Source organism: Heterobasidion irregulare (assembly GCF_000320585.1).
Source record: "Heterobasidion irregulare TC 32-1 unplaced genomic scaffold scaffold_01, whole genome shotgun sequence".
Lineage (NCBI taxonomy): Eukaryota > Fungi > Basidiomycota > Agaricomycetes > Russulales > Bondarzewiaceae > Heterobasidion > Heterobasidion irregulare.
The window spans coordinates 1,454,055-1,470,313 of NW_009258197.1; the positions used below are offsets into that span (position 1 = coordinate 1,454,055).

At 49.7% G+C, this 16,259-nt stretch overlaps 7 protein-coding genes across 7 annotated transcripts; 4 read left to right on the forward strand and 3 right to left on the reverse strand.

The window, feature by feature from the left end:
- Nucleotides 1-120: 120 nt before the first annotated feature.
- Nucleotides 121-3,317, reverse strand: HETIRDRAFT_377690 (uncharacterized protein). Its single transcript, XM_009542636.1, has 14 exons — nucleotides 3,193-3,317; nucleotides 3,111-3,140; nucleotides 2,889-3,003; nucleotides 2,775-2,840; nucleotides 2,286-2,634; nucleotides 2,032-2,208; nucleotides 1,817-1,971; nucleotides 1,724-1,763; nucleotides 1,332-1,614; nucleotides 889-1,280; nucleotides 674-830; nucleotides 512-621; nucleotides 414-454; nucleotides 121-359 (listed from the first exon to the last, which is right to left on the reverse strand). The coding sequence occupies exons 1-14, from the start codon at nucleotides 3,283-3,285 to the stop codon at nucleotides 292-294; spliced, it is 2,076 nt and encodes a 691-aa protein (XP_009540931.1). The 5' UTR covers nucleotides 3,286-3,317; the 3' UTR covers nucleotides 121-291.
- A 334-nt stretch (nucleotides 3,318-3,651) lies between these two features.
- On the reverse strand, nucleotides 3,652-5,268 carry HETIRDRAFT_437680 (uncharacterized protein). The gene is made up of 9 exons (XM_009542637.1): nucleotides 5,143-5,268; nucleotides 4,925-5,044; nucleotides 4,833-4,864; nucleotides 4,736-4,774; nucleotides 4,662-4,680; nucleotides 4,425-4,606; nucleotides 4,256-4,362; nucleotides 4,069-4,202; nucleotides 3,652-4,012 (listed from the first exon to the last, which is right to left on the reverse strand). Exons 2-9 carry the CDS (start codon nucleotides 4,938-4,940, stop codon nucleotides 3,954-3,956), a joined length of 588 nt encoding a protein of 195 aa, XP_009540932.1. The 5' UTR covers nucleotides 4,941-5,044; nucleotides 5,143-5,268; the 3' UTR covers nucleotides 3,652-3,953.
- Nucleotides 5,269-5,475: 207 nt separating this feature from the next.
- Nucleotides 5,476-6,933, forward strand: HETIRDRAFT_377696 (uncharacterized protein). Its single transcript, XM_009542638.1, has 9 exons — nucleotides 5,476-5,673; nucleotides 5,742-5,766; nucleotides 5,831-5,837; nucleotides 5,901-5,982; nucleotides 6,042-6,252; nucleotides 6,302-6,362; nucleotides 6,412-6,535; nucleotides 6,595-6,623; nucleotides 6,682-6,933. The coding sequence occupies exons 1-9, from the start codon at nucleotides 5,631-5,633 to the stop codon at nucleotides 6,751-6,753; spliced, it is 654 nt and encodes a 217-aa protein (XP_009540933.1). The 5' UTR covers nucleotides 5,476-5,630; the 3' UTR covers nucleotides 6,754-6,933.
- A 274-nt stretch (nucleotides 6,934-7,207) lies between these two features.
- HETIRDRAFT_377699 (uncharacterized protein) lies at nucleotides 7,208-11,118 on the forward strand. The gene is made up of 7 exons (XM_009542639.1): nucleotides 7,208-7,519; nucleotides 7,587-8,162; nucleotides 8,213-8,452; nucleotides 8,509-9,306; nucleotides 9,358-9,444; nucleotides 9,495-10,372; nucleotides 10,727-11,118. Exons 1-7 carry the CDS (start codon nucleotides 7,403-7,405, stop codon nucleotides 10,779-10,781), a joined length of 2,751 nt encoding a protein of 916 aa, XP_009540934.1. The 5' UTR covers nucleotides 7,208-7,402; the 3' UTR covers nucleotides 10,782-11,118.
- A 446-nt stretch (nucleotides 11,119-11,564) lies between these two features.
- On the forward strand, nucleotides 11,565-13,227 carry HETIRDRAFT_181149 (mitochondrial carrier-like protein). The gene is made up of 7 exons (XM_009542640.1): nucleotides 11,565-11,670; nucleotides 11,946-12,083; nucleotides 12,151-12,301; nucleotides 12,440-12,617; nucleotides 12,671-12,824; nucleotides 12,877-13,067; nucleotides 13,119-13,227. The coding sequence occupies exons 1-7, from the start codon at nucleotides 11,617-11,619 to the stop codon at nucleotides 13,138-13,140; spliced, it is 888 nt and encodes a 295-aa protein (XP_009540935.1). The 5' UTR covers nucleotides 11,565-11,616; the 3' UTR covers nucleotides 13,141-13,227.
- A 154-nt stretch (nucleotides 13,228-13,381) lies between these two features.
- On the forward strand, nucleotides 13,382-14,502 carry HETIRDRAFT_406808 (uncharacterized protein). The gene is made up of 6 exons (XM_009542641.1): nucleotides 13,382-13,530; nucleotides 13,596-13,877; nucleotides 13,934-14,025; nucleotides 14,093-14,152; nucleotides 14,214-14,255; nucleotides 14,323-14,502. The coding sequence occupies exons 1-6, from the start codon at nucleotides 13,428-13,430 to the stop codon at nucleotides 14,398-14,400; spliced, it is 657 nt and encodes a 218-aa protein (XP_009540936.1). The 5' UTR covers nucleotides 13,382-13,427; the 3' UTR covers nucleotides 14,401-14,502.
- Nucleotides 14,369-16,073, reverse strand: HETIRDRAFT_468759 (uncharacterized protein). Its single transcript, XM_009542642.1, has 7 exons — nucleotides 15,790-16,073; nucleotides 15,686-15,739; nucleotides 15,559-15,627; nucleotides 15,363-15,508; nucleotides 14,959-15,303; nucleotides 14,753-14,897; nucleotides 14,369-14,699 (listed from the first exon to the last, which is right to left on the reverse strand). Exons 1-7 carry the CDS (start codon nucleotides 16,051-16,053, stop codon nucleotides 14,508-14,510), a joined length of 1,215 nt encoding a protein of 404 aa, XP_009540937.1. The 5' UTR covers nucleotides 16,054-16,073; the 3' UTR covers nucleotides 14,369-14,507.
- Nucleotides 16,074-16,259: the final 186 nt, after the last annotated feature.

The window sequence follows — 16,259 nt, forward strand, 5'->3', positions numbered from 1 at the left end:
GGGCGCCAAAGTATGGCAGCTCCACAAGGAGAATTATGAACTTCCTCTCGATATTTGGTGAGAACGGCCAAAAAAAGCGGGAGGTATTTTGGGGTAACATTTGTCACTATGAATCAGAGTCGTCTGGTACAAAAGACTAGCATTTAAGGGCATGCCTAGTGATACGATACTAATACAATACAACGAAGACGTATGAAGCCCAATTAGAGGGGTGAGTCGCGAGAAAAGACAAAAACATCCACTTTCCGAAAGCTTAGCGAAAAGATGGATCATATGATGGAGACATAGGTTTTAAATGATAAATATTTTCTCCCCACAGGTTTTTGTAGCAATCTCGTTGAGCATGCGAGAGTAGCGTTCTACATGCGAAAATTCAGCTCGAGGAAACAACCGAATTTCGCTAGAGTACTCACTAGCCAAGGGGATGCGTTCGCCAAACTTACCAATGGCAGAACTGGAGAGATTAGGTCAGCGGAAACTCAACGATGAAAAACAGTAACGACTGGCGCACGCGATGTATTCAACTTCAGCGCGAAGCGTTATAATCTGCTCTTCAGATTTTGCTTCTTGGGCAGCAGTCCAAAATCGAACCAGTACTCGCCCTGCCATGAACCAACAAAACTGATGATATAGGTCAATTGGTGAAACTCAAAGGGATATCAAGGCAACGTACTGTGACGAAAAAATCCAGCAGGCTAATGTCGTAACTCGTAGACTGTACCGAGTATATGAGATCCAGAATCGCACGGGATGCTTCAAGAATCTTGAATGCTGAGACACAGCCTGAACTGCCGACATGCGCGTGCGGGTCGTGTAGAAGAATAATGGCGCTACGAGGAGACAAGTAACATTTAGGGACTTGGCAAGATAGCAAAAGAAACAACACACAGGTGTGGTATCAAACATGCCGTGTATAGATGTGAGTCGACAACACCATCCGGCATAGGGTTTCTTAGATGCGCAGGGAAGGTCTGCCTGAACGATGTCGCGATACGGTCGAGTTCAATGAACGCCGGTGTGCGTCGAGGGTCTGCCATCAACTCCTTATCCACCCCGTCATGTTTTTGTTCCTCCCACGTATTCGAAAAACTTGGATGGTAAGCTACCGATGGGTCACCGACATATCGTTTCGACCGAAATCGAATGTTAAACCCCTTAGCCATGGAAAGAAGTATCGTTCCCTTGATATACAAGTTGAAGGAATCTGTTTGATCTTCTGGATGTACAAGGAGGACTTCTTTGGAATGCGCCCATTGTCGTTCGCTGGGTGATGGCATAGTCTAACCGTCCGTGAGCATAAATCGACAATGAGGAGCTAAAGAAGCACTCACACCTAGGTCGAACTGGTCACCTTTTACAGGTAACAGCTGTGTTACGTCCTGGTCGTCTAAACTGAGAGCCCAACCATTACTGCACCCGTGTTGACGTTCTAATGCATACGCCAACCAGAAGGTATTTCTTCTGACCTCGTCCTCGATGACATCTTGGGCGGGAGGCAGTAGAGATGGAGCGTTGACGGTTTCCGAGATGGTATGAAACGGCGCGCACGCATTCAGCCCGAGTGGGACTGCTGCTCGTAACGCATTGGCACTTGTCAAAAATACCTGCAACATGCTTCAATGTATGTGCCTTTCCTTTACGCGTACTCAGCTGCTCACCTCAACCCACCTACGATCAATATGAGTCAGTACGGCGGCATCTTCGACGTGCATACTGTGCTTACTTTGCATGACACCAATACCACCAAGTAAGGATGATCTGAGCTGTTTTGCACAGTCGTCAAATCTGGTCGTGAGTGATTGAACAAAACACTAACCTTGCACGCACTCCAATAGATGGCTCCCGACACTGATCTGTTCGTCAATAGCCTGCTTGGCAAATTTGACTTGTTGCTCTGCAAATGAATCTACATGCTCCTTGGGTTTGTATCTCTCACTGAAGAGTTCATCTGGTAGTGGCGAACATAGCATGCTTGAATAGAGTGAGAAGCCAAACTCGGAGTCATTGAACCTACCCGGTGGAATGTCTGACGCTAAATCTGACGGCATGATCGAAGCGGTGTACAGACTTCCGACAGCACAGATGGCGTGCAGCACTGCGGTACTGGGAAATTTAGGGTGTGACGGAGGCAGAGAAAGAGAGGCCATGAAGCTGGGACTATGGAACAGTCTGCCGGCATGCGGATGAAATCCGAAGAAGACCTCAACCCTGCCAGAAACCATTCGTTGGTCAGCTGACTCGTTGAATGGAAGAGTGAACACGGTGAGTACGCGGAACAGACGCACAGATGACGAAGCATATTAGGTAGGGGGAGGTTGCGTGGCCAGGCAGGCCAAAATACGTCATAATCAAACTGTCCAGTGGGTGTCGAGTCGACAACTCCTTCCGTGTCGGGTGCTAATGTGCTGTAAGCGTCGACGGCCGTAGCAGACGCCACTCTCGGTGTAGAAGATTGGTTTGCAGAGCGGTCTGGATCGTTAGAAAAAGAATCGAGAGTGTTCTCGAAATTGAATGGCGTGAATGGGGTGGTGTTCTCTGGAGGTTTCAATGTAGATTGTGGGCTGAACTGCTCAGAGGGGGTAGTCGAAGAGGATCCATTCGAAAGGGGCACTGACATCAAGGAGGTACGATCGCCTGAAGAGGGGGAGCTGGTGTCTGTGGAAACTGGGGTGCCAAAACTGACGCTGGTAGTCTGTTCTCTCAATAAGGCCTCTAGTTCACCTATAAACACGGCGTTAACGAACTGCTTATATAGCTGACTACACCAAGCGTACTGATTCTGTTCTCCAGTCTTTCATACCGATTCTTAGGCTGCTCCTGGACCCCGTTGTTTCCAGGCACTGCTGAAAGAAGTTAGGATTGAGGTGGTACGGTATCAGGACGCTTACCATCGTCATATGTGCACTCAGGATGCTCCGGGAGGATCACACCAGCCGGCGCATGAGATACGGAGTGCGCATGAGATCTCACACAAGTTGAACATGGTTTGTTAGCGTCACTGTTCTGGGAGGATTAGAAGTGGTCGGCATCGGGGATCGGGGATAACACATTACCATTTCTACGGAAGTCTCAGTATTCTAAACAAGTCATGCATCAAAACAAGGACATACCAGTTTTCGCTTGCGGCATTGGTGACACGCCTGATGATTGGCATTCTTAGCAAGAGATAGAGCTAGAGGTGAAGTTACTGACTTGATTTCTTTTGAGTACGTTGGGATGGCTGCCTCCAAAAGGAGTGCCCGATGTGGATCCAGAGTCGAGCTTAGCAGACAATATTTTAGGCATGTCGATAGCCGCAACTCAAAAAATGTCGTAGTATAAGCCGGGGGTTGATCGACGGAGGTATGGGGAGGAAGGCTCGCTATAAAGCTATCATGCAACTGGCCGGGCTTACTCATCTAATCTCGTGTCAGGCGCTGTTTGTTGGCTCAGCGCTGCACTAAACCAAATGGATTGCGGCAACTACCGAGACTTATCATTTACGTATTATGTGTACCCGCAACGCCTCTGGCACCGCCATGGAATAGCCATCCAGCAGACGCATGAACTATGATATCGAACCGAGACACAGGAGTCTCATGGGCACTTGCTATTTTGTTCAAGCAACAGGCTCTCGACTGACGACCGCCATCAGACTAACCATTTCTCACAGAACAGACAACAGCTATCACTTGTGCAAGTGAAAGCTTTGGATATAGTTGTGGACGCGATCAAATAGACTCGATGACACGAAAAAGAGGTGTATGTAAAATCAGGAAAACCGGTACCACTGAGAGGAAACAAAGAAATATCTTCAATATCCGTATGATTGACATGTCAAGGGGTGACTAGCGAGGAGGTCGTTGAAAGAAGACGTGGGGGTCGTAAAGGTCAGCACGAGAATAGATGGTATGATATGTCGCGGCTCGATACTGCGTATTGGGGGGAAGAACGCGGCAGCAACCGGGATCAATTTATGCCACAATGCACTTGCTGTTCTTGCTACTCTTCTTCTCTCGAACAGGAGGGTTCACTGAAGGACGTCATAAGTATCGTTGATGTTCTAGCAGTAGATTCGTCGGCACTCACGGACTGCCCGAATCGCTTCATCGAAGACATTCTTAAGGCCTTTCTGCGTCAGGGCAGAGCATTCTAGGTACTTCACGGCACCGATCTCCTTCGCCATGCCAACACCCTGAGTGTACTGAATGGGAGCCATACGACTGCATACAATCGTCAGCAACTGATGAACTGGACATACAATATGAGTTCTTACCGGTCTCTCAGTTTCTCGATCGTCGCCTGATCCTCACGCAAATCAAGTTTGGTTCCGACGAGAACCACAGAAGTTTGTGGTGCATGATGAGAGATTTCCGGGTACCACTGAGTCGCAATGAAGATGATAGATTGGTGTAGAACGTGGTGAGGCTATAATAGGTACACACCTTGGTTTTCACGTTCTCGAAACTAGGAGGACTAACTAGAGAGAAGCAGATGAGGAAGACGTCTGTCTGCGGGTATGAAAGTGGTCGGAGGCGATCGTAATCTTCTTGTCCGGCGGTATCCCAAAGACCAAGAGAAATAGTCTTGCCGTCCACCATGACATTAGCTGAGTAATTATCGAACACTGCATGACGGATACGAGTGAGTGGACAGCGAAGTCTGGGGCTCATTTCGCCCACCTGTCGGAATGTATTCTCCCTATAAGGATCAAGCTTAACCACGGCTACGGATATGCAAGATAGAGGGCTCGTACTGGGAAAGCGTTGGTGGTATATGAGATGAGAAGACATGTCTATTGCAATCCTGATAAGTGTCGCCAGCTATGAAGGATCTGAGTATATCGGACATACCTTTCCGACGGCACCATCACCAACGACGACACCTAGCGGTGGTGAATCAGCTCTCGACTATCCACCGTGAATGAATCGACAAGGACACTTACATTTAATTGCCTGCATCCTGATGTTTCAATGACGTCTCTACGATGACGATAGTGGGGTAATGGGTGAATGAACGGGAGCGATGAAGTCTCTAGGTCGGTGGATGACGATGTTGAAGGCGACTACAAAGAATGTGATGCACGGCAAGGATAGAACCCAATCAGGAGTGGAACAATGATGGTATTCGCTGGGAGACTATTTGTGGAAAAGGAAAGTTCACCTCTTTCACCCCGAATAAGTCGTAGGAAGGGGTTTGGATCCAGAGAAAAGAGAAAAGAGATAAAAGAATCCGATTGCGTGACGGCAAGTCGTCGAACAAGTTGGTCGAAGTGACTGACACCAGCGGTATCGACCACGCCAGTACAAATAACCAGATCGGCAACACAGGCGGCTCGGGCGGCGGTTGATCCGGACTGGGACTTGTCGTGAGACTAAGTATCGGTTCAAGTTCTGTCTGGAATAAATAAATAAATAATGAACACTATACTTGTGCAGAAGTAGGGGTATTGCAGGAAGCTCAAGGGCGTTATGTCGGGCAGCTCCACCAACGACACGTTCACAGAAGGGTTGTCCTGAGCAGCAGATAGAGCTCTGAAGGAGTCTGAGCCCATCAGGCGGGCGTTGCCGTCTGGCGGTTCGAGCTGGTGTCATCGATCCTGCCCTCGACTTGCGACAGGTTCCGTACATTTTGATACCATATCACAGAAGATGGCGCCCGCCCCCATGCCCAGGCTCATCATCATCCGGCACGGTCAGTTTGTCGCTCATCAAATCAGAGTTGGCGACTCACGCTACGCTTTGACAACTGCATAAGTATAGGAGAGACAGAATGGTCTTTGAACGGGTCAGTTCACGCGATAAACACTTTTTTGACCATCATCTCAATCGCGCGCATTTGAATCATGCAGAAGACATGTATGTTGCCTTACTTCTGGACGAGTGATCACTGACTGATCCTTGTTTTGGGATGCGATGCAGACAGGGACCTCTGACATCCCTCTAACCGCTCGAGGCCAAGAGCAAATCAAGTCTAAAGCTCAGTCGCTTGTGGGCGAAGGCAGTATGTGTTCAATATATATGTCTTTTGCGGGCATGTCATTGATAATGGAAGCCCTATAGAACTCGTCGATACCGTTAATCTGTGCACTGTATTTGTTTCTCCAAGGCAACGTGCTCACAAAACCTTTCATCTCCTGTTCGATCACCTTCCGGAGCTCCCAAGCCATATCATCACGGAGTCCGTTCGTGAATGGGACTACGGTGAATATGAAGGCTTGTTGCCCTCCGAAATCAAAGCCAAAAAAGCAGATTGGACTATATGGAGGGATGGGTGGGCTTTTTATCATTTGTCGATGTTCGAAAATTGACAGTGAATGGAGTTGCCCGGGCGGTGAATCTGCAGAAGATATGGTCGCTCGCGTAGATGGTGTCATAGACGATGTAGGCTATCTACTCTTTTCAATCTGCTGCCATTAATTCTGTATCCTAGGTTCGCAAATATCATAGACGGTGGAAAGAAGAGGGACAGGGCACCCGCGACGTCGTCGTCGTTGCCCATGGACACTTCAACCGTTGTCTTCTAGCCCGTTGGATCAAACTCCCTCTTGCGCATGGTATGCTTTCTCAACTTTGGCATTCTCCAGTAATCTAACTCTTTTCTCCTCCAATCAAGGCACCTTCTTCAATGTGAAACCTGCTGGGGTCAGTTCCATCACTTCCCGAAGTCTACGGCCGGAGCATCGCTGACTCGAAGCTCTAGATCGCGGTCTTGAGTTACAATCACGGTTCTCTCGACGAACCTGCATTGAATGCGTTGAATCTAAACGCCTGATGGTTCGCTGGACCTGGAAGTTGAAGTAAATGGTTCCGAGGATGGAGCCTTCATGAATCGGCTGTACAAACTGAGGCAGGTGCCAGTACTCTAACACCGAGAACGCATATATGTACCACTTTGTATTGTACTCGAGACTGTGTCGTGGAAGCTCGCGGCTCTTACGTCGATCCAAAATCCGCTCTGCTTTAGTGACGCGACTCGGAAGTTGCTCCTTCCCACAGCTTCCGCGTCCACGCGTCTGCCAGTTGGCAACTAGTCTCATTCTCCCCCTCTCATTACTCGGTCTCAAAGTTGCCTCTCTTGTTATTGCTCCTATTCTATCTACCTTCTCATTCTGATAATGGCCGACACCGGCGTCCCGGAGACTACATCCAGCACCGACAATACCACGCAACCTGAGGAGAAAGTCTCAGAGATCGAGGACGTTCAGTCTCCCATTATCGGCCATAATGAAGACGAAGCCGAACACGAGGAATCCAACGTGACGGATGCTGAAGACAGTGTCGCGGAGGCAGCTGAAGAAAACGTGTCTGAAGAGCCTGCTGACGAGGCAAAAGCAATCGAGGGCGAGGCCGAACCTGCCCACGCGGAAGATGCAGTAGAGAGCACGACCGAAGCGGCTGCCACCGACTCTTCAGAACAGGAAATGGAGTCTACACCCCTCAAGACGATCGCAACGAAACCTTCTGGGAAGGCGTCTGTAGACACGAAGCCTGTGACGGCAAAACCGACCGCGAGCCAACCCACAACTTTGGTAAAGAAGGTGCGTTTCGAGCATTCTGGCTGTGCATGTCTGAACGGCCTTCACCATGCCTACAACACATTTTCAGATCCTCAATTCGGGCAAGTTTGGGACAGGAACTGCTAGGCCTTCTCCGCCCCAGATTTCCAAATCTTCCAGTTCCTCCTCTACATCTCCTACGAAGACCACGTTAACTTCTTCTACTGTCAAGAAACCTGCGAGCAGCATCACAACGTCAGCCTCTAGAGGAACGATGCCCCCGCCGAAGACTACTGCTGTAAACCCTCCACCCCCAACTCCTCGTAGGGCCTCCCTTGCCCCGTCGAAGACCTCAGTGCCGGCACCAAGAGCCTCTTTAGCCACATCCACTTCTACCAAACCCTCTCCTCCGTCTAGACCAATCCCTTCATCAGCTACTCGCCCTTCGGTCGTCTCTCCTGTCGAATCCACTGCGTCGAAGTCTTCGACAACTGCACGCCCTCGCGCTTCAGTGTCGGAAGGTGTCCCAGCAAAGAAACCCCCAGTTTCACGCCCTAGCTTGAGCTCCGCAAAGCCCCCTAGTGCTACTGCTACAAGGCCGACTCGTACGCCAGGTGCGGGTTCCATTTCATCAATCAAGGAAGTGAAAGGAGAGGGAAAGGTCCTTGATGATGTCCAGAATAAGGTACGCAACGACCGCATCTACTCTGTTGACCTCTGTCTGACTTGCTATAGCTTAAGGAAGCTACGGCGTCTTTGACGTCTAAGGCTGATATAATTGCTGGCCTTGAAGGCGAGATCCAGAAATTGAATGAATCTTTGGAGGATGCAAAAGCCGATGCGGATGAAAAACGCCAAAAGGTAGAAGAACTGGAGCGGGCCAGAATCGATGCCGAGAAGGAACTTGTAGAAGCAAAGAGTGCCTTGGAGAAGCTCCAGACCCAGACTTCGCAGTACGACTCTATCCATGAAGAGGTGCGTCATTCCTCAATTCCCACACCCACACATCGTTAATTGATTATTGTATTTAGCTTGCATCCGCCAAGGCTGCTTCAGAAGCTCAGACTGAGCTCATCCAAAGTCTTCAGGCGCAAATTCAGTCCATGGAGCTGGAAGTTATAGCCGCCAAGGAGAATCTTGACATCGTCCGTGCCAGTGGGTCTGTTTCGGAAGCTGCCCTCGCATCGGCTGCCATCGACCGTGAGGCGTTGGTGAAGGCAAAGGGGGACCTCGAAGCTGTTCAATCTGAGGTTGAGGCGCTGAAGGCTGCTCATGCTCAAGCGCTGCTGGACGCCGCAGAGAAGGCGAAGAGTCTCGAGAGCCAAGCTGCTAGCTCCCAGGCGCTCGTGGAAGAGATTGCAGACCTCAGAGCTGAAGGGGAGAACGCGTCAACTAGACTTTCCGAGCTTGAAATCGAGATTCTAGAGTTGAAGGAGTCCCAGGACAACGCTGATGACGAGCACTCAAAGTCTCTTGCTCGTATCAAGTCGTTGGAGGAGGAATTAGTGGCAGCAACTGCAGCTACGGAGCAGGCCTTGCAAGATGCTAAGCTCAAGGAAGAAACCTATGCGGTCGAGCTCGAGAACTTACCGAAGGCGTACGAAGAACAGCTTGCGGCTGCCGCGGCAGAGCAGTCGAGACTGACTGAGCAATGGCAGACCATCCAGGCTGAGCTGGATAGTACTCGCGCTTCTCTTGAGGAGGCTAAGGTCGCCGCTGACCTCGCGGGGCAGGAGCACGCACATCTTCTTGAAGAAGCTGAGAAGGAATATCAAGCTCGTCGCGACGAACTCTCCGAAGAAATCAAGAGGATCTCAGCCAATCTTGAGGTATGTTTCTCTTGCACATCTACATCCATGCGGCCCTTAACACGCCCGCAGGGTCAAGAGGCGAAGTATAACGCTAAAGTTGATGCTGTCAAGGCTGAGCATGAACAATTGCTTCAGGATGCTTTCGAGCGTGCGAAGGTATGTTGTCTCTACTAGCTCAAGTTCGAATGCTTATTCCAGCCACACAGAATGAGGCCGGGGACGCACATGGCCAAGATCTTCAATCTCTTCGTGCAGAATCTCAGGCGACTATTGAACAGCTGCGCTCTGCTCACCAGTCGACCATCGAAGGCCTTAAGGCTGAACATGAAGCAGCACTCGAAGCCCAGGTCCAGAATCTCGAGAAACAGATCACGACCCAAAGCCTAGAACTGAAGGCGACCGGTGAGGACCTCGCTAAGGCAAAGGCGGCTCTTACTGCCTCACTTCATGAGGTCGAGGGCCTCAAGGCGCAGTTGGATGATGCCCATCATACCGCGGCGATTGTTGCTGGCTCTAGCGCGTCTGAACAAGTGGCCGAGTTTGAACGTCTTAGAAAGGAACTTTCTAATACCAAAGACGATCTTCTTGGCCTTTCGGACGTCTTCAACGCGACGAAAGAGTCTATGAAGGAGATGTCTAGCAATCACGTGAAAGAACTAGAAGAGGCAGCGAAGGGTCGTGTGGAGGAGGTTACCGCCTTAAAAGCTCAGTACGAAGCAGAGTTCCAGAGGATCGTCGCCGAGAAAAGCGATCTCCTTACCAGGCTCTCGGATCTCGAAGGCGAGTTGGCAACAGCGAAGGCCTCGGTCAACACGGATTCCGCTCCCACACACAAAAGGAATGGCTCGGCTCAAGTGATTTCTCCTTCTGTCACCAAGGATGAGCTGCAGAAGATGCATGAGGCGCATAACTTGAAACTGCATGATCTCCAGGCTCAGCACGAGAAGGCGATGAAGGCTATCCAGGAGCAGCTCGAGGCTGTACAATCTCGGGCCGCCGAACTAGAGCAGGACGTCGAGCGAAAAACAATGGAAATCAAGTATCTTGAACAAGACCAAGAGGAGAGCACCGATCAAATCACGCGGTACGTGAGATGCTTTGGCTTCAAAAGTTTCATAGGTTCTATGTTTGCACTGGCGATGGTTATCGGTTTCATTTGAACCGCTATCATTGTTGTCCTTTTTTTTTCTACGCGTGCTTGCGGACTGCGTATTTATTTTATCTTATCACGCATTTGCTGGTCCAAAATGCATCGTCACCTATGACTAACTTCCATCTTTTGCCTCATTCTCGCTTCCTTTCCTTCCTCGTTTCTGTGATCGACGTTCATTTCATCATGCATGCATGGACCGCGTCTCATTTCATTTTCTCATCCTAACGGAGATCAATACATAAAAGTCGATCCCTCTGTGCTCATTATGTTCCTCCATAAAAATAGGTTGAAAGCGGATATAGAGCACCTCACGAACCAGATGCCCCAAGCAACCCATTAATCACGAACAACGCGTATCAGGTCCGGCCATTTCGCTTCAACCTTGCGACATCCACGACGATTCCAGGAGGGATCCCACCGATTGGTCGTTCATCTTGCAGACGGACTGCGACAGTGCAGCCAGTTCATTATCTTTCGGTATCAGTTCCGTGCGATCGTACATTCTATTTGCCTGCTTTATGCTATCGCATTCCCACTACCCCGGTTCTCGTATACCTTGCTCACATTCTCCTGCGCGTATACTCCTGTATGTTGATACCCGGGTTAATGTGCATACCTTACCAGTTTTTAATGGATACCATTCGTGCCGCCTTCCTTCCAACGCGGATTTACTTGTCTCGCTCTAGTGGGAGTGGCGGCGGACACGGCTCAACTCACTTCAGCCGAGAACCTTTTCTGTACCGAATTGTTACAGATTGTTACTAGAACTGACAGTGATGGCAAATGTCGCGAATAGCACATCATTGGGGTCCCGATAGGGTATTTTTCTGCAGGTAATCACCAGTTTTCACCCCAATATGGGATTAATGAAGATCTTCTGATTTTCCGCCTCCCTCTAGTAAGGGCCTTGGTTGGATTTTTCCGACGGGAAGACGCTGATTGTATAGTTCGTGATCAGAGCGACCACGATGAAGACGGAGGGTGGGCGGAGGTCCGAGTTATGACGGAGGCAGAATAGACGCGGTACCGCAAGCGGCGGTGCTGTTACCCAAACATGTGACGGCCATGTCCGGTTATGAATACCCCAAGATATTGCACGCTCGTTCCACCTCCCCACCCTCTTCCTCGTTCCTCCTCCCCCTCACCTTCACGCCGCATCCCACGACGTCTGCACGATGGCCATCCAGAAAGAGCCAGGTCAAAAGGGCGTTAACTGGTCCAATATCGCCGTCGGTTGGTTATTCCAGTGTCAAACAGACACGTCGACTGTACTCACGCGTTTTTCATGTATGTAGGCGCCATCATGAACATGGTATAGTCGCCCACATTCTGGTCCCCTTCGATGAGGCTGACCACGAACCTCTCTTTTCTCGGCACGTTCAGTTTGTAAGTACACGCTGTTTCACTATTGTTTCCCGCAGCTCATGATTACGCGTTTTGTAGGAGGCAAGTCAACGAGTCGTGTGCAATCTGCGCGCTATGCTTCACGATGCACACTTTCTAGGTCACGACACTAGGCCAGCCTCTGGAAGTCATCAAGACACAGATGGCGGCCAACCGATCACAAACAATGGTGCAGGCATTACAGTCCGTCTGGTCTCGTGGCGGTTTCGTTGGATTCTACCAAGGTCTTATCCCATGGGTAAGTGATATTTATCGTTGAATTCAATCGAATAATTCTTCAATATCATATATTTCTCTATCCATAGGCTTGGATTGAAGCATCAACGAAAGGTGGTGTCTTGCTGTTCTGCGCGTCTGAAATCGAAACCGCTACCGTTTCGATGGGTGTCAACCCCGCAGCCGCTGGCCTGCTCGGCGGTATGGGCGGAGGAGTTGCTCAGGCTTATGCTACTATGGGTGAGTTGATTGATGCGTTTCACTCTATCTCTTGTTCCTCGATCTTGAATATCTTTCGGTAACGTGTTACTGAAACCTTTGACGCATTCTGATATATTCGCTTGTGCGTGTTTGACTTACATATGCCTTGATTTCTAGGTTTTACGACAAGTATGAAGACCGCTGAAATCACCCGGCACAAGCAAGCAGCAGCTGGGATCAAGCCACCATCAACATGGGCCCTTTTTGCTGAGATTTTCCGGAAGGAGGGTCTCCGCGGCGTCAATAAGGGTGTCAACGCTGTTGCTGTCCGGCAATGCACCAACTGGGGTTCTCGGTAAGCCGAACCCAGTGAGACCCGTTCATGCATTCTGACCGTTGCATATATAGCATGGGCTTTGCTCGATTAGCCGAGACGTCTATCCGAAAAGTCCAGGGTAAATCTGAAAAAGATCACCTCGGTGCTTTTGACAAAATTCTTGCCTCGTCAATCGGTGGTGCGTTGGCCACATGGAATCAGCCCATTGAGGTGATTCGCGTCGAGGTATGCGTCGTCATAAATCATCAGTGAATGTACGACCGACATTTCTTACCAGATGCAAAACATGTCAAAAGAAGCAATAGCCTCTGCTAACCGACCTGCGAAGTTGACGATTCTCAACACCTTCGCCTTCATCTACAAGGAGAATGGCATAAAGGGGCTGTACCGCGGTGTGACCCCTCGCATTGGACTTGGGATCTGGCAGACAGTGTGCATGGTCTCCTTTGCGGACTACGTGAAGGCTTGGTGCGTAACACCGTGTATTGTCAACATTGGCTCTTTTTAACTCTATATCAGGGTCAAGGGACCTGGGAAGTAGAGCAAGCCGTGGAGCACTCGCATAGACATTGCTGGACTGTTTCCTTTCCGTAGATTATCGTATAATAACATTGCATTTTGCTTCTGGAATGCGCCTGCTACCATCGCGATTGGGCGAGACCATAATCACGTGTAGACACTGCGGGCGTCAGGAGAGCATCTGGCACGGACGAGGTGTAAGCCGGGGCCGTCTGGGGTAACCTTATAATATCTTCCGTCTGCTGTGCGGACCTGTTCGCCATCTCAATCGCAATTCCTCGTTTCCTGAGCGTTCACGACCTCGACACCATGAGTCTCGCGTCAGGCAAACCGTCAGCCAGACACCCTCTACTTGTTGCATACCTCGCACAGCTCACTGCCAATCCCCTGCGGACCAAAGCTCTCACCACAGGTGCGCAGACGCCCTCAACCTCACATTGTATAAATATAGAACATGAAACGCGCCACGTCTTCCAGGCATCCTCTGTTTCCTTCAAGAAGTGCTCGCGTCTCACTTCGCCGGAGTACCAGCACAGCGTCTGTCCAAGGAAAGCCCACTGTACTACCATGCCCTTGCCCGCGCCAGGGTCGATACAAAGGCGCTGAAAATGGGGTTGTATGGTCTTCTCGTGTCCGCGCCGCTCGGGCATGTCCTCATTGGAGCCTTGCAGCGCGCATTTGCGGGCAAGACTGGGCGTGCAGCCAGGTTAGGCCAGATCCTGTCGAGTAACCTGTTCATTGCACCCATTCAGACTGCTGGTGAGTGACGTACTTTGGCTGTCGGGTGCCTGTGTGACACAGGGCCCGCGAAACAGTGTATTTGGCGTCAATGGCTGTGGTCAACGGCGCAAAGTCGGTTGATGAGATCGTCAAGACTGTGAAGGGCGGATTTTTCTCTGTCATTCGGGTGAGTTTTCCACGTAAAATAGTTGGGTGTGAACATCGAATAAATGCCGCATCTTGTTGCCTGTAAGGTGATGTGGGTCAGCTCACCTTTGTCAATCATCTTCGCTCAAACATTCCTCGCCCCGGAGGTGAGCCCAACTTATCACAGTCTCGGGGGTGCTTTACCTTTCTGACCGTACAACGTATCAGCTCTGGGTGCCTTTCTTTAATCTCGTCGGCTTTACCATGGGTGTATGTGTTCTACAGCTTCAAAATCCGCCGAAGACGATAGCCTAATCGCTTTTGTATTTCGTTCCAGACGTACTTCAATACCCGCGTTAAGCAAATTCGGCTCGCGGTCGAAAAGAAACAGAAGAAAGATGAACAGGACAAGTAATCATGCCATCGTGATTTATGTATTACATATAGGAGCATCTCTGTAATCTTGTGATACGTTTGCTGTGTTTTATGTTCATAACCCACATTGATAGTCAACCTTGATCACTACACGAACCCCCAGGTTTGCACAGAGACCACATCCCCGATTGTTAGGCTTCCCGCCTCTGCAGGAACAGCGTTACACCCGAAACAAGAATAACCAAGACGTCCAGGGTCCAAATCTTTGCGAAATTTCAGTAAAGGCTTGGAAGGAATATTCAAGTTCCTTGTTCCAGTTGCGGGGTCGATATTAGGCAACTGTGACTTTGCGGTGAGTATCATTGTAAGAATGAAAGCAAATGAGAACCAACCAAGCATCTTGTACACTTAGACACCAGGGTGAACGAGCGGGCATTTGACAACCCGTGTGGAGTGGGGGATGAGATAGTCATTTTTCTCCACATATCTTCGGCGAATGGCAGAGACGCCCCCTCAAACACGATGTTTGGTCTATACCTAACAGTCGGGGCATGTAAGTATCGGCAGCGCTCCTCATGCGTTTGCCTGGAGTCCATACCGTTCCAGCACCAGCGAATCCGTATCCCAATCTCTCAGCTCTTCTCGTTCTTGTTCTCGGCACCAACTAGCTACCATGACCTTGGCGCATAAAAAACTTTCATTGCTCACGACCATAATAGGATAGACATCCTGATAGTTTATGCCAACCTTTAGGTTGGGGAAGGACCACGTTGGAGGAGCAGGTCGCAGGCGGGGGCCCTTGTATATGAGATGAACCGGCTTGCCGAAAAAACGTGACAAAGTTGCGGAACATAACGATGAGTCTACGAAGGGTGATGAGCTGTGGGGCTGGGTTATATAGCCGTCGATATCAGCGAATATGAAGACGGTACAGTCCTCTACCCTGGTTCATGCACAGTGGTCAGTATGTGAAGGTAGTTGAAGTGAAAGCGAGATAATTACGTTGACCATCTTTCGAGGGTTTCGGGGTTTGGCTTCAACGGAACAGAAAATGCTTCACAGCCAGATTCTTTAGGAAACGTGATTTCCAGCTGCCCTCCATATCGATCATTCGAGTTCTCAACGATACGAGTCGTGATTAGAACCATCTAGGAATCCAATTAACAATAGTCAGGGTATCTGTAATGAGGCGGCTTGCCTTTGGAAACTCTCGGGCTGTGATTATAGCATGCGATTGAGCATCAATAATGCACCATTGACGGTCGTACTGTAAGGGTGACGATTCAAAGGTATATATGAATGAATTGACATAAAGGAGTACTTACCTCAAGGCCCAGCTGTGTGTAGCGTGATGTCCGAACAGAGATTCCACGGCAGCTCTATATTTCAGTGTTAGAGTTTGCCGCAGAGTCGCTACACACATAGTCACCTTGATCGGATGTACGAAGAGTCTAGATATTTTTACCTCCCTTGCATCCAATTTCTGCTTGACAATTCCTTGGTCTTTGGGGTCGAAAGTGATCTTGGATCCCCGGCTTTCGGTCTGATCTCTAGACAACATTGACAGCCTACGGCTTATTACTATTAGGAGGACAAGGCAGGAGAAGAAGACGGTCAGTGCAGTGATTCGACGGGACCATGAGAAAGTTAGCGCAAAGGGGCAATCCAGAGGCGTGACTTCGGAGTAAGGCATGTCTTCTTGAAGTAAACTAGGAACACAAGTGTTGATTTACATAAGGACATTCAAGTCAGCTGGCTTTTCTAGTAGTAACGAGCCAGGAACAGAAGTGGTTCGTCGCCGAGTGAACGAGTAGACTTCAATAGACTGGACAGGAGATGGAGGGCCTCGCATGACGGCATGCCGCCGGTATTTCCAAACACAGCCTCTGAGTGCAGGAA